Source organism: Lepisma saccharinum, chromosome 15 (genome assembly GCF_977018435.1).
Source record: "Lepisma saccharinum chromosome 15, izLepSacc3.1, whole genome shotgun sequence".
NCBI classification, from domain to species: domain Eukaryota; kingdom Metazoa; phylum Arthropoda; class Insecta; order Zygentoma; family Lepismatidae; genus Lepisma; species Lepisma saccharinum.
In genome coordinates, this window is record NC_139243.1 from 6,433,389 (window position 1) to 6,449,427 (window position 16,039).

The window sequence follows — 16,039 nt, forward strand, 5'->3', positions numbered from 1 at the left end:
TATAACGTCGTCATTATTAAAATTAGCAGAGAAATGACTTAAAATAAAACAAATCAACCACAACTTACTCTTCCAAAAATGGAGTTTCATTAATTCATACCTCTTAGAAAGTTGAGGTGGTAGTTTCAATTGCACAGCGTTTCATTAGTGGATCAAGGCAGCTAATTCCGTGAACAATGACGTTGTTTTCCGAAAGTCTCCAATATTTGTCTCAGGCAATCACCCTCTTAAAACAGACGCATCCTCTGTGGTGATAAAATGACACGTTTGGTGCGAGTTCTTTCTGTATATTGTTTCCCCAATGGCATAACGCTGTTGCATTATAATGAAGAGGTCCTGTGTTCGAATCCTCCTCCTTTGGTGGAAGCACGATGCACATTGGTTCGGACTACACGTTCAACTGTAGGTTTAGTCCCGATTAGCCTATCTGAGCATAAAAGTGGGCTTAAAAACAAACAAACAAACAGTAGTGATTATTGTGATTCCTTCTTATTAATAGAACGAATATAAAGTTGATATTTCGCATACCAATTGATATTTGAAGATAACAGGTATATAAAAATTGTAATGAAATAAAAAAGGGACACTTCTGGAATTTCAATGCAGAGCTAACTAAAATTATATTATACTCTCTAGCATACTTAAATCCGAAGGTTTATGGTGGCAGCAACACAAGCCTTTAATCTGTCCCTATCCGGGGCAAGATTAATCCAATCTTTCCCATCCATACCGATTTCTTTTAGGTCCATCTGAACGTTATCCCTCCATCCTCGTCTTAGCCTTTCTACTGGTCTTTTACCATCAGGTTTCCCAACAAGAATCCTGTAAACTATTCTTTCCTCTGCCACTCGTGTCACATGACCTGCCCGTCTAAGTCTTCTTGATTAAATTATTCTAATAATAATAATAATTAAAAAGTCGAAAAAATTTATTGTGTTGCTGGAGGAAGTAGCGCTAAGATGATATTTTCATCTGTTTATTTGGAGATTATTTCAACCATACCCAGGCCTGGATATACAGGATGGCTCAAAACACCCTCGGTACAAGGCCACTGCAGAGCGCAACGTGGAAATGGTGATGACCAATCGCTGCCAGGCCAAGGGAGAACCATATTGACGCCACCCGCGCGGTCGGCGGCCATCTTGATGTCCGCCATCTTGAATTCAACTTCAGAATTTTAAATGGGAAGGGGGTGATATGATATATCAAATTAGGCTAGATTTTCATTAGAAATGCAATGGTGAAGGTATTTTAGACGTATCTTTAACCAGTAAATGTTATGACTGAATTCTTGTACCAATTTGCTCCTTTTCGAGGTGTTACAAAAATGCCTTAAAATTTGTTTAGCGCATCGGTAATGCATCGAGATCATAGTGATGTCTAGGGAGAGAAGTTCGCATGCCATTGAACACGATTTTAATCGGATACATCCACGAAGAGCTGCACATTATGAATGGTTGTCGCGAACAATTTAAAGTGTGACGCTTTCATTGAATTAAAAGTCCTTCACAGTGACAAGGCTAATGTTTATGTTCATAAGGAAGCTCATAAACAGAATATGCGACCCTTTTCATCTGATAAAATAACTTTGGACAGAAACTGCTTCCCAACGTTCCCATAGTGTTCTGGTGTTCCTCCCTATTGAAAAAAAAACTCTGTAAAAAGTACCTTCTTCCATAAGCAAGGATGAAAAAACCTGTTTATTTAACAAATCCAAGTAGCCCTAAGCATTCATCCGTTGATGAAAAATTGACTAACCAATCGTGTTCCACACAGCACGACACACCATTAACTTACCAGCACTAATCATTCAGTTTTGATCTGTCGAAAATGGGTTATCAGATAAAAAGCCTCGAATATTCTGTTTATGAACTTCCTTATGAACAGTAAACATTAGCCTTGTCACTGTGAAGAACTTTTCATTTAATGGAAGCGTCACACTGTAATTGTTCGTGACAACCATTCATAATGCACAGCTCTTTTTGGATGTATCCGATTAAAATCGTGTGCAATGGCATGCGAACTTCTCTCCCTAGACATCACTATGGTCTCGATGCAATACCGATGCGCTAAACAAATTTTAAGGCATTTTTGTAACACCTCGAAAAGGAGCAAATTGGTACAAGAATTCAGTCATAACTTTTTACTGGTTAAAGATACGTCGATAATACCTTCACCATTGCATTTCTCGTGAAATTCTAGCCTGATTTGATATATCATATTACCCCCTTCCCATTTAAAATTCTGAAGTTGAATTCAAGATGGCCGCCGACCATGCGGGTGGTGTCAATGTGGTTCCCCCTTGGCATGATAACGATTGGTCATCACCATTTCCATGTTGCGCACTGCAGTGGCCTTGTACTGGGGGTGTTAAGTGCCTTTTTGAGCCACCCTGTATGTACGTATGTGGAGACCCGGAGCTACAGTCCTCAAGTTCACGCTAAAATTTGATCTAATCTTGATCATAACCTGCATAATTTTGTGCCTCCTAAGCCTACTAGCTGCTTTTAATGATGGAAGTATTAATTTGATCACAGTTTTTGTTTCAATAGCTCTAGTAATTAATTTTACCTTCTAATGACAAAATTGGCTTTTTATGTGTTGATAATATGTGAATATTTCTAGCATAGATAATATTCACAAGTAAAATATACATGTTATGAACACCAGAATACACTTATATATTGAATCATTCATATATCCCCAAGTATATGTACTTACTGAACTTGAGTGGGTGGGCGCTTGCCCACCCCTGTCGCCATCCCTGGACACCAGAAAACATAGGACGAGTAAGGGAAGCTATCGTTAGAAGCCCGAGACGTTCTGCCAGCCAGCATGCTGTAGCGTTGGGGATTTCAGATCGCTCTGTACGACGAATGTTACATCTGGATCTAAAATTTCACCCTTACAAGATTATTCTTGTGCAGGAGCTGCATGATGATGACTTTGTCAATCGTAAAAGATTTGCTGAACGGATGCCCCAAATGTCCGAGGAAACGATTATTCTTATGAGTGACGAGGCACATTTCCATTTAAATCGATCTGAAAACAAGCAAAACTTTAGATATTGGTCAAACGAAAACCCGCAGGAGCTTCATGAATGGCCGTTTCACAGTTCACGAGTGACGGTATGGTGTGGTGTAGCTGCATTAGGTGTCATCGGCCCGTATGTCTTCGAAGATGAAGATGGGGATTGTGTGACTGTGAACTCCGAACGCTATATCGCAATGATGAATACTTTTGTTTTACCAGAACTTCGTCGGCTTCGGCGTAGGATAAATCAGCAAGACATATGGTTCCAACAAGATGGAGCAACAGCTCACACATCTAGGTCCTCTATGGCTGTTGTTCGTCAACTTTTTCCAGGACATGTCATTTCCCAGTTTGGTGACATACCCTGGCCTCAGTCACCAGACCTTACAATCTGTGATTTTTTTCTGTGGGGATTCCTCAAATCCAAAGTGTCTGTGAATAAACCTCTCACATTAGACGACCTGAAGCTTGCAATTAGAGATGAAATAGCAAATGTTGATGGTGAAATATTGCAACGTGCCATCCGCAACTTCTGGGAGAGGCTTCGAATGTGTGCACACATAAATGGAAGTCACTTGAAGGACATCATTTTTAAGTCATAAAGAATTGCCATGGCAATTGGCATTCAATAACTTAAAATGCCATATAATAACCTGTATTTCTGTAGTAATACATTTCTGTACCTTTGAAAATTAGGTGTGTTATTCACATTTCAAAACCGTCTAACTCCTCTGCTGGACCCTGTAGTTATTTCACTGAAAAAGTAACAGAATAAGGTCTAAAGAATTTAGTGATTGTTGTGTATGCATTTGTGTACAAGCTTGACATCCCTTTAATGTAGTTGTGAAATATTCATGAAATTATTGTAACAATAGTGCTTTCTTCTGTTCCCAATTGTTGAAGTTTTACTGTTACTATGTAAATTAACATTTCCTCACTCGCCTGACACTATGTAACAACATCAGTAAGTTTGTTTTTTTAATAACAAGTTGAAAGATATGTATAATGCAGGAAATGTTGTCTGTGTTTTGTGGAGAAGATTTTTTTAAAACTTGCTAACATTTTTCTATTTGGACATCCCTTAATAATTGATCACAAGATTATTTGTTACTGAAAGCCTAAGAGGTCAAGAACGTTTAGTGACTCACAATCTCGTCACAAGAGCGTAGTGCTAGTCTCAGCATGTGCATCTTTGTGCGTCCACAGAGTTCGCTGAAAGGCTGTAGAAATTTAAGTGAAAAATTCAATCTCGAGCAGGACTTGAACCTAGATCTTTGGTATACCGTGCCATTGCTCTATCAACTGAGTTACTGAGTCAGCCATGGTTTTGTTTGATTTTTTGCTGTAGCTGTTTTTACCTGTGTTGGAAGGAAGGTTGTGAGAGTTCCATTATAAAATGAAAGTAAATATGAGAGTGTACAGTTCATAAATATTGCCGCAGAAAAACAGGAGTAGATTATCAGTAACGTGCAGACTGGGAACACAAAGTGGTTCAGATCTCTTTAAACTGTATATCCAGTCCCAATTAGCCTATCGGTGCATAAAGTGGACTTAAAAAAACAAAAACACAAAGGCCCTGCCCAAATAAGAACATTCAGAATTGTGACTACAAGTCACTTGACCGCTGGAGCTTGCAATTACTTGATGTTTCATGAAACGAGAAAGCACAGATTTGCATTATCTTCAGTTTGTAGAAGTTGTTACTTTCAGATGATTTACTAAGGTTGTACGGCTGCAATAAAAGTCTTCTAAAATACAAAGAACTCCGTTGATGTCGATAGATGCATTCACCTCGATTTGCCCTTTTCTTTCCTTTTTGTAATAAAATTAAGCTTTTTATTTACAATCTAAATGAAGTAGCAAATTGGATAACAATGGTATACAATTGTCATGCGTTATGAGTTCGGCATGTACTTATTGAATTTTACTTTCCTCACACTTTTAACCTTCCCAATTGTTTATCATTCATGTTGAGAGGGGATGACCATGTTTTAACAAATGTTTTAAATTTTTTCAGAGGGGCATGCCTCTCACACTCTCTCTGAGCAAGCTTTTTCTTTCCCTTAACTTTTCGTGTTGTGTATATCCCGTGCAGATCCCTTTACAAGCTGGAACTTTTAACTTTACGGAAGGGGATTTTTCTCGTATACTCTGAAGGGTGCAAAATAGACAAATCACCAGCTGAATACTATTTTGTCGTATGTCCATCTTCACTAACTCTTCAGGAGAGCTGATTCAAGTTTGACTCAGGCGGATTTGAAATACACTACAAGATTTGCATAAATATTTTATTGTTGTTGATAATTCATGCCACCTGACAACCAGATACATTGCTTCGATGTGATGCATTAACATGTACGGAACATGAAAACGTCATCTCCTTTGAACAGCGGAGATACGACCAACAGCATTCGGCGATATGTGCTGAAGAACCATAAAAATGTAATTGATTCATTCGTATTGAACTCTTGAGTTCAACGATTCAACAAACATGTTAACATTTACTGATGTGCTTTTTAGGTTTGCCTGGACCTGTTCGAACCATCGGTCATGGCAGGCAGCAGTAAAGAGACATCGGAAACAGCTCCATTGAACTAATCCCTAAACTTCAACCCTCACCAACCGCTACAAGGCCCTCCATCCAGCATGTTAAATTCTGTGAGGACATAGAGAATAACGTCCTTATGCCAGGTGGTGAGTACATCCATTTTACTACCTGTGTTTAGTATAATTTTTTATTAGTTTTCTTTATGCAGTTAGGACTATTATATTCTATGTTACTTATTTCTTATGCTAGCCTATATGGCACAGAGGTCAGAGTAACATGCAGCTGCGTATTCTGAAAATTTGACCTGGTTTACCGCTATAATTCTTATTTATTGCATATACTTCAGGGCCAAGGACATATTTAGGGGGTCTAGGGGGGCCCTGACCCCCTCCCTGAAAGACTTACTAAGTACTAAAATTAAATAATAAAAATACTGAAACATTAAAATAACTAAAATTAAATTTATTTATAATGAAAATATACTTGTTGTTCATGCACCATGTGTGCATTTTTTTGAATATCGTCGGAATGGGCAATGCTACTGAAGAAAAACGTGGGGGTACAAGAGAGTATGAATTTCTCCACATGTGGCAGGTCGAAGCGTTTTTCAAAGTTGATTATTAAGCTAGATACGACCTGTAAAAACTGACGAATAAGAATTTTCGGAATCCCATGTATTCCTTATGGGGAATGAACTTCAACATCAAGTTACGGCTAATCAAATGGAAGTTTAGACTTTTCTGCTGGGCAATCACTTCTTCAAACTGTCCTCTTCCCGTTCATATCATTTTCTATTCCATCGGAAGTTTGATATTCACAAGATAACAAATCAAAAAATACTCCCATATGCCCAATGCATTTCTCCTTGCCTCCTTGCAGTGTTGCCAAATCTGGTGTGCATAAGAGAACTAAATTTCACCTTAAATGGAGTTAAAACTGACTTTCAAGGAGCTAGATTTACGAAGTGCTTCCTAGAGTAGTGTTATTTGTCAAAGGGGTGGGGTGCTGCTATTACCGTTAACTCTAAATTGATGACAATTTATTCTTAGTTTTCACCATCTAGATCCGGCGGCATCACCCATCTCACGGTCGTAGGAAATCGAAAATAAAGGATTCCCTGATAATAATATTATGCCAATTTCACGTCAACATGGTGCTATATATATAAAAAAAAAAAAGTAGCTGGGGATATAAGAGGGGATGGGGCGACGCAGCCAATATAACAATATCACGTCACGTGCAAAATGTATAATCATGGCAAAAGTTGATCTATGTGGGCCGGAACCAGTGATGGTATCATAGTGAGTCACGGGGGCGGGCACCCCAGTTCACAGGCAAACGAGTGCACGAGAGAGCCAGATCTGGCTCCAAGAGAGCTAAGTTGGCAACACTGACTTGAAGGGAAAAGCCGGGCGGAGACTGTCTGGCATGCCCTTAATTATTTCTGCTGAACTTAATTTAAAAGCAAGGATAATATTGGAATTATACGACTTTGAATGACAATACCAAAGAAGATTTATGCAAGATGTATTACTACTTACAATAATATGCATAAAATATTACCAGCTTTCATTAACTGGATCAAACATCCTTTTTTGATATTCAATAAATATTCAATTCTTTATTTATTTGACATTAATTTCCTTGCCAGGGCAGTTGTTTTTCTTATATACATTTTGCCGAGCTTAGCTATACGTAAGCTAGATAATGAATATGGTGATGGACAATTTGCTTGGTAATACGTATGCATCCCACTGTATCTACAACTTTGTCAATACAGAGAACCCAAACAAACATTAATGCATCCGTTTCTTCAATGCCCCTTACGAAAAGACCATCGGGAATTGTTATACAAAACCCTACTCTGAATAGGTGTCCCATTTCCGGCGTCAATACCAACCCTGATAAGCAATCCTTGGACACTGTACAGATTCACATATAAACAAAATGGAGGCCAAAAGTGTAACATACCCACCAGGGTACAACTCCCACAGTGCAAATCATGAGTTAAAGTGTTGCACAAGTGTCCTAAGGAACAATGAGGCAAGACGACTAGGATCAAAAATAGAGTAAAGGTGGCTAGAAACTACAAAGGATAGGCAGTGTGAGCCAATAACAAACGACAACAACAACCCTTCATCATTTATAACTAAATCTTGTAACTATCAAGTTCCAAGCTACAGTTTTGCAATCAATTACTGGAAGGATAAAATCATTGTTTATTAGAATTACTATTAATAATTAATATATTATATTTTATTAATAATAATTCTATAATGCCTGTGGCTACATGAAATAATAATCCATTAACGATCTGTATATCAAAACACTAAATATAGTAATACCAAAAAACTAAATAATCAAAGCAGATTAATAAATAAAGACTGGTTTATATATATTCATATTTCATTATAGGTCATATGGATGTTTTCAGTCTTTTGACGTACATTAACACACACTTAATCCTATAAAGACTCCTAACAATGTAGATTGTAACAATGACCTCTGGAAGCACAAATCAAAGGAAATTCTTGAATATGCATCAACACAGCTTTATTACTTTACAATAAATTAATATTATTAAAAACTACTGTTCACTGGAAACCAAACACAAGGTACACAGTTAACATTTTTAAACTTACATAAAACTTATACAAACAGAACATAATTGTGAAATCCTATTCATATGTTCTTACCTCCCTAATATTAAATATGCACCCATTTTATAGAATGTTAACCATATTTTCTATAGACTAACATGGACTGTTTTGGCAAATTAAAAAAAAAAATAGTTTGACAAGATGAGAATTTCAACATTAACATGTTGTAATTGCAATACTATGTCCAAACTTACATTATTGGATATTATTTTACAATTAGTTTTAGAATTTTAAGTTACCAAATCGTCACATTAAGTTCTACTTAAAATAAAACAAATTTACAATTTTTTTTTAAAAAAAAATTATGCTGTTGCAATTTACTAGCAAATGTATTATGTGTGTACACCAATTACTTGCCATTTATTGTGACATATGACGATAAAATAAAGATATTTTATGGATAAAGTACACTCAATTTAACTCTTTTTTGTTACAAATATGTGTTTCTTTTTCCACATTCCGCAAAACTCTTGTGAACACTTCATTTACAATAAATTACATTTTGCTGACCAACTCAAAAAAATATGATTCCTAAAGCTCAAATTGTATTACATGCTACAATATATTGTATTGTCAGTAGGGTAAAAAACCTACATTGTTGCTACATTTTGCGCTTTTCTTTTACATAGACATAATTTTTACTAGCTCTAAAACAACTCTTTTAAAAATAGAATTATCTATATTCTTATGGCCCAGCCACATGACTAGTATCATATGATTTTACATACATATTTTACATTTGAAATATATCTTGACTGCCCAAGATGTATTTACAAGCAATTATGTGTACAAGTAAATTTTATTACAGAGCTATTATGTGCAAAGAGAGTATACACTTCTAGTACATGCAAAACCTTTTCTTGTGACTTGCACAAGATTTAGTGATTGTAGATACAAGTAAATTACCCTAATATGATTCAAGTGACTTATTTTGGCAACAGTATTATTTATTTTGTTTAAGCTTAAATGATCATCTATAGTTTAGTGGCAATGGTAAATGGATAATAGTATTCAAGATCATGCTATACGAAAGAAACATAGAATGCTACTATCTAAAACAGTTTGGCCATGTTCTCTATGAAGGAAAATAAAGCTTTTATATTGTACAGAATCAACTAAGTTAGTAGTACGGTGTGTTTTATACAGCGTATATTGATACATGTGTAGATTGAATTGTATCATTTGCAAATATGCTGTATAAAGAAACAAACTGCCGGAGTACTAATTGAGGCGAGTGTACATTCCGCCTCTTGTATGTACATAGTGTTTGCATTGTAGAATATTTCTTTTCATTTTGCATTGTAATAATGATGAGATGACTCATTGCATGCATAAATCACATTTATGTTTGATGGTAAAGTTATCAGGAAATTAATGGGACAACAGGTATCTGGAATACATTACATTGAATCTTCAATTGTTAATCAGATAAATGTAAATGTCTACATTAGAAATGTAGACAATGTGTTAACAATATAGTCACGGAGGTACTTAAAATATTTAAAGAAGCACACCTTCGCATAAAATACACCCGTGATAAGAACAATAATGTGATTTCAGTAAACTTTCCATATCAGGAAAACACCTGAAATTCGCAATTTATGTCACTTTCCATATTCCTACTTTATGTATTCTGCATTGAGAAACATTGCTGAAGGTGGCATTTTGCTTTTTTCACGGAAATAATCTATATTTTCGACGTATGAAGTAAGTTTTGTTTGTTTCTTTTCCCCTTCGGTAACATGCTAAATGGCGGTCACAGTTTCACTACCGTAGTCGGCATGCAGTGTTTCCACCCCACTCCACCCATAAATACCTACGTAACCCCACAAACCATTGATGCATAGACCCACGAACCATTTCCAGTAAGGTTAGGTTAGGTTGGGTCATGTTTAGGTTAGAATAGTCAAAAATTGGTTTAGAAAAAAAAATGCGTAGCCCCACACACCATTCTCGCATAGCCCCACGAACCATTGACACATAGCCCCACAAACCATTTGCGGAAACATACCTTCTTCACTTACAAAAACACATGTTTGGAAACACTGACCGGCATTGACCGTGATTACGTCATCACACACAGGCAACATTCGGCTGGAAGGAAATGGATGCAACAGCTTTCGTGCATCGGTCACACATTTATATAAAAAAATACATGATTTACCGGCAAAATTCAATGAATGATGCGAGAAAAACTTCCCCGAACTTCCACAAGTCTAATGAAACTGCATTTGGGAAGTAATTTCTCCTGTAAATTTTAAGAAATCAGTTTTCCCGATACGGAAAGTTTACCATGATTTCTTTTTGTCGATCTAGGTAATGAACAATATACATACATTTCATTACGTAAGAGTGATTATGCATGTATTTAGTGTAAATTTTAGGATCAGGACAGATTATTCAGTATTCTATTTGTACTGGCCAAAATCAGTAAATTTAATGTTAATTATACCAATCTGATATATCTATAAGCAGCCTGTAATTCAGTGCAAAATTCTGCCATTTTGTTATTAATTTTATGATTATAAACATATATAACCATTTGCCCTGGTTTTGTAAAGTAAATGTCTAAATATGCATCTTCTCTTTCAATGCAAAACCCACTGCCTGGTTTCCTACACTAATAAGGAGTTAACTGCACCTTCACAATTACTAAGATTTCTAACAAACTTGTCTGTCTTGAAAAACATTGGGAACGTTAATAAGGTTTTTCTTTGAAAGTTGAGGGGGATTCAGTAACACCCTGTGTAATCTTAACACAACTCAAGAATTGAAACCAAAAGTTTCACAAACTTCTACAATATTTTTACACATTGCCAGCAACTGAGACACAATTCAAAATGCAATTGTCTCTTTGTTTTATAAACCGCACTTAATAAAATTGCAATCCTCTCTCTTAACAACAATGAATGTTATTTATTAATTTGGATGTGCACCTATGTGAAAAATGTAACTGAAAAAACCATGGCTTCTAAAGTACAATATATTTATTATATATAATCATGATTATAGTCGAATTAAAGTGAATTCCTTTTTTTTTCTAACAAAATAAAACATTATTTTCATCACATATATATAATATTAATAAAGGAAACCAATGATTTAAAGCTTATATAAATTGTCAGCCATCTTATATCAGATTGGGATAATCAATTCGTAATCAACAAACATTACACCAAATTACATAAAAATAAGAAACTATAATGATTCAATATAGAACATAAAACTAGCTAATATAAAGAACAAAAAGATCATACAACAAGAAATGTGAATTGAAAGCAGAAGAATTAAAATGTATTTCTACTAGATTTATAAATGTGAACATCCTCCCTTACAAATACTAGTACTAGTAACAATTTTCCTAATATTGAGAATTTGTATACCACGCTTATTGTTCAGCAATGAAAGCCCAATAGTATTACATTTTCTAATTAAAATTACAAGCTTCAAATATTTAATTTTCACAGTGGACTAGTAAATTAACTAGAATATTTTTCATTATTCAACTAGTTTATTTTTTGCTTGTCACAATCTAGTGACAATCTATATACTTTAATATGATTTACAAGACTAGATTAACTTGACAAATTAACACTTTTATTCTGCCGTTTACTTCTATTTTACACTATGAAATAAAGCCAACCAATAGTAATTTTCTACTCTCGAGGAATATAATGTCACTGGTTTATTATTGTTTCTAGCATATAATGTATGTGGTGCATTTGTTACAAAGCCATATTTGTAAAATGTATTATAAATAAGCCTGAGTTGGTAACTACATGGATATATCAGTCTGTGTGGTGTACTCAATATATATATATATATATATTGGGTTTCTGAATCATTACATTACAATAAGGTAACAGCATATTTTGGCAACCGTGGAAAAACTTCACATAGGTGGCAGCACTGCGATGTAATTTTCTTATACCACTTTCATTTCACTGTGATGCCGTATGCATTATTTGGTTCTTTGTATAAAAGGGCACCTAAATATCAATGAAAATGATTGTATTTGTTCAGAATTTTTAAATTCTGACCTTCGATGCTTCTTTATGATGTCATTCAAACTCTACCAAAAAAAAAGCATATAGAACAATCAAGGTCACGAACTACAACTAAGTCATTACATGCACTAACAAGTGAAATAAAGAAGGTATGATTCGTACACTCATACCTCCCATATTGTTCATGTAGTCTGAAAACTAAATCATAAATTGCAAATAACAATCACAAATACCGAAAAATTACTGTAATTTTTCTAGTCAGATATAAAACTCAATGTTCTCTGAAGAACATGAATGATTCATTCAGCTAATTAGTGTATGAAACCAGGTGACCACAATGGACTTTGCTTTGAAAAAGAAACTGCATATTTAGACATTTTCCTTTACAAAACCAAGGCATATTGTTTATAAGTTTATATTCATAATAATAACAAAATGGCAAAATTTTACAAAATTACCTGCAATTTTACCAATATCTTGCCCAAGATCAGGAGAGTATCAATAAATTTGCCCTAATAAATTTGAAGGCGAAAGTTAAAAATCATATTGTAAAATGTGAAATTCAGAATCCAATATAATGGTACGAGTTTACTCTTGAGAGATTTTATTAATACTGGTTGATAAGAAATGTACATTTCATAAACCCTGATTTCTAACAAAGCTTCTTCTAATCACCTGGTTTAGTGCATTACTTACGGAAGAAAATGTTGGTTCCTTTCGGAATGTCTGCCAAATAACATCCGAGTTTAAATTTTATTTCGGTATATGTTAAATTTTAATTATGAGGCCAACGTGACTCTGAAACTCAGTAATAATTATATTTCAGAGATTTCTAAAATCCTTGATTGATTAAAAGCACTACATTTCAAAGTACATTATGGTGTTTGAAACAGGCTACAGGAACAAAATGTAAATTTCTTGGTACATAATTTTTACTTATCTTGGTTAACTGCAGTACCCACTGAATTTTGCATGCAGAATGTTATAATACAGTTATAAAATGCAAATCCATTTGGTTTAATATTTATGAATTGCTCAGTTTAAAGCTAACAACACATTTAAAAGTTATACACTATAACGAACAATTATCCTAAAAACTGTGGTTAAACTTCTAATCTAAACTCTTTTTCAATAACAGTATATACATATTTTATGATTTTTTTAAAAAATTTCATTGAGTTATAAACTTTTCTGTACAGAAAAGGCATTACAACCCAGGCAATTCAACTATATACACATTTGTATCCACATAATTAATGGCTTGCACAGTTTATATGAAGATAAACTTAAGTAATAATTATATATGTATGCTACTGAACATAAATCATTTCAGAAATTTAAAATATTTGTTATGAAGAAAATTATGTATGGTAAAATTAATTTAAGAAGTTGATCTACATTAATATCACATAATTTTTTGAATCAGTTTAATATTCACAATTATTACCTTTCGTGCGCAAAAAAGTAATAGCTTGACACACAAAAAAACTGAGCATTATTATACGAAATACAAATAAGGTGCAAAATTACAAGATAATGATTAATAGTAATCTTAAGTACCTTTTTTCCAAAATTCTGAGGCAAGCTACATTCAAAGATGTTACTTGTATTTAGTTTTAAACTGATAAACCTATTTTGTTATGCTTAACACTTGCTTATTGATATACTACACTCATCGACAATAGTTAATTATGTTAACTATCATATTTACCAATACACAGAAAATTTCAATCTTGTTGGAAGATAGATAAAAAACATAAAAGCTCCTAACTATATTTGTAATAAATAACATAATAAATGTAAATCATCTCTAGAAAATTAATTAAAACAGCAATGACTTCTGCATTGCATGCAATATGCAATACTGCAATTACGGTGGGACATGTGCAATGTACTGAACACAATTTATAAGAATTTATTTTTAAAAAATGCATCAGATGCTTAAAATGAAGTTATTGAAAGCTACTTAAATAGTGGAACAAATAGATTAAAATTTTGGGATACTGAAGAATGTTACTTTTTATCGTAATAAAACAGCATTATCGAAATGTTTTCATAATTTAAACAATACTTTCAGATTTACATATATAAATCCATTATCATCTTCAAACATTTAACATTTCAACCAAAGAAACAAGCCAAGCAAGACTTTAGAACAGTATGTAATGAATAAGTTTGTATGTACACATAACTAACCTGAATGTAGAAATGAACAGTATTGAAATATTCACTCGGTCTTCAATTTATTACATGGTATGTACTAAAAATATAATCAAAGTTGTAATTCAGCACATTATTACTTGATACAGTACACTTTATGATAATGCATACAATATGCATTCACTTAAATAACATTTCTGAACATTAATTATAGATTTGTACATATTAAAGACACAAAAAAAGAAGCGGCAGATATTTTCAAAACCAAACCAAGTAACACAAATGATGTAAAAATAAATGTATAACTAAAATTTATTATTTGTAAAGATAAATATTTTGGTATAAATACATATATAAGTAACTGATATGATTTGTGCATAAAATATAGCGTTGGGATAAACCTACAATAATATAGGAACAATATATAAAAATTGGTGCAGAAAATGCTAAACAATCCAGTTTCATATCTTTTCCTTTCGAGAAATGGATTTTTTTCAATGAAGTACCTTAATCATTTATAATTATGAATAACAAATATTTAAATATAAACAAACAAGTAAGCATTTCTTCACCATGTGACTAATATTTATTTTGATTAAAGAAGCCATTTTAAAACAACACACCTTGAAATGAACACTCAATAAACATTAAAAAATAATATTGTAAAAATTACTGGTACAGGATTGTGGAATGTGAACATCTGTGCACTAAAAATTGCTCCATTGCCACTACAACTATATAATTTTCACTAACGGAAATATGCGGGAATGGACTTCACCGGACCTTCATTTATTTTAAGGAACTGGTTAACCCTTCTCATACCTTTCCCTCGGACTTAGCCTTGCTGAAAGCCTCGTAAGCTGCCAGTTCCTTTTTCTCTTTCATCATGTTTCTGGTCTCAAACTCCAATCTGAAAGAAAAGTTTATTATAAAATTATTCACCATGGTGAAAACGGAATATAAAGTTTCTTCTTTTCTGCTACTACAGTGCGTTCAGTTTGACTCGAGGACGAGATAGCACGTGACTGCAGAACAGTGAGGCATGGTGCAGATGTTGGCATTTTTGTCCCGTAACATCCCACTTATTTTTACATACTTATCTTTAGCATGCAGACAATTATATTTATATTGCACAACAAGTACTAACCTGTGTTATAAGATATGTTCAAAGTGGTGGACAATTGCATTCACACATTCCCGGCCATCTTTTGAGGACATTTTGATTGACATGCAAAAGTTCCTCTTCTGTAATTCTTTTAACTTCTGATCTTAAATTGGAGTCCAAACTCAAGTATCTATAATTTTTAATCTCACAGTAGTGTTCAACAATGGCAAGAAAACAACTTGCAGACAGAACAAATATGTCAATCAAAATTTCATCAAAAGATGCCAGGAATGTGTAAACGCAGTTGGCCACCACTTTGAACAACTCTTATAACACAGGTTAGTACTCGTTATACAATATGAATATAATTGTCTGCATGCTAAAGATATGTGTGTAAAAATAAGTGGGATGTTATGGGACGAAAATGCCAACATCTGCACCATACCTCGATGTTCTGCAGTCATGAGCTATCTCGGACCAGAGTCAAAATGAATGCACTGTATTTGCAAAACATAGCATAGATGAA

The 16,039-nt window shown here is 33.9% G+C and overlaps 2 protein-coding genes across 3 annotated transcripts in view; one reads left to right on the forward strand and one right to left on the reverse strand.

Annotated features, from left to right (window-relative positions):
• Positions 1–2,876: 2,876 nt before the first annotated feature.
• LOC145999742 (uncharacterized) lies at positions 2,877–3,635 on the forward strand. Its single transcript, XM_083137027.1, has one exon. The coding sequence runs from the start codon at positions 2,877–2,879 to the stop codon at positions 3,633–3,635; it is 759 nt and encodes a 252-aa protein (XP_082993153.1).
• Positions 3,636–8,117: 4,482 nt separating this feature from the next.
• Positions 8,118–16,039, reverse strand: part of Pect (phosphoethanolamine cytidylyltransferase) — a 50,078-nt gene continuing 42,156 nt past the window's right edge. For both annotated transcript variants that reach the window (XM_083136550.1, XM_083136549.1), the window contains one exon: positions 8,118–15,318. In XM_083136550.1, the coding sequence (XP_082992676.1) occupies positions 15,225–15,318 (94 nt within the window). In that variant the 3' untranslated portion in view covers positions 8,118–15,224. The remainder of the gene's footprint in view (positions 15,319–16,039) is intronic.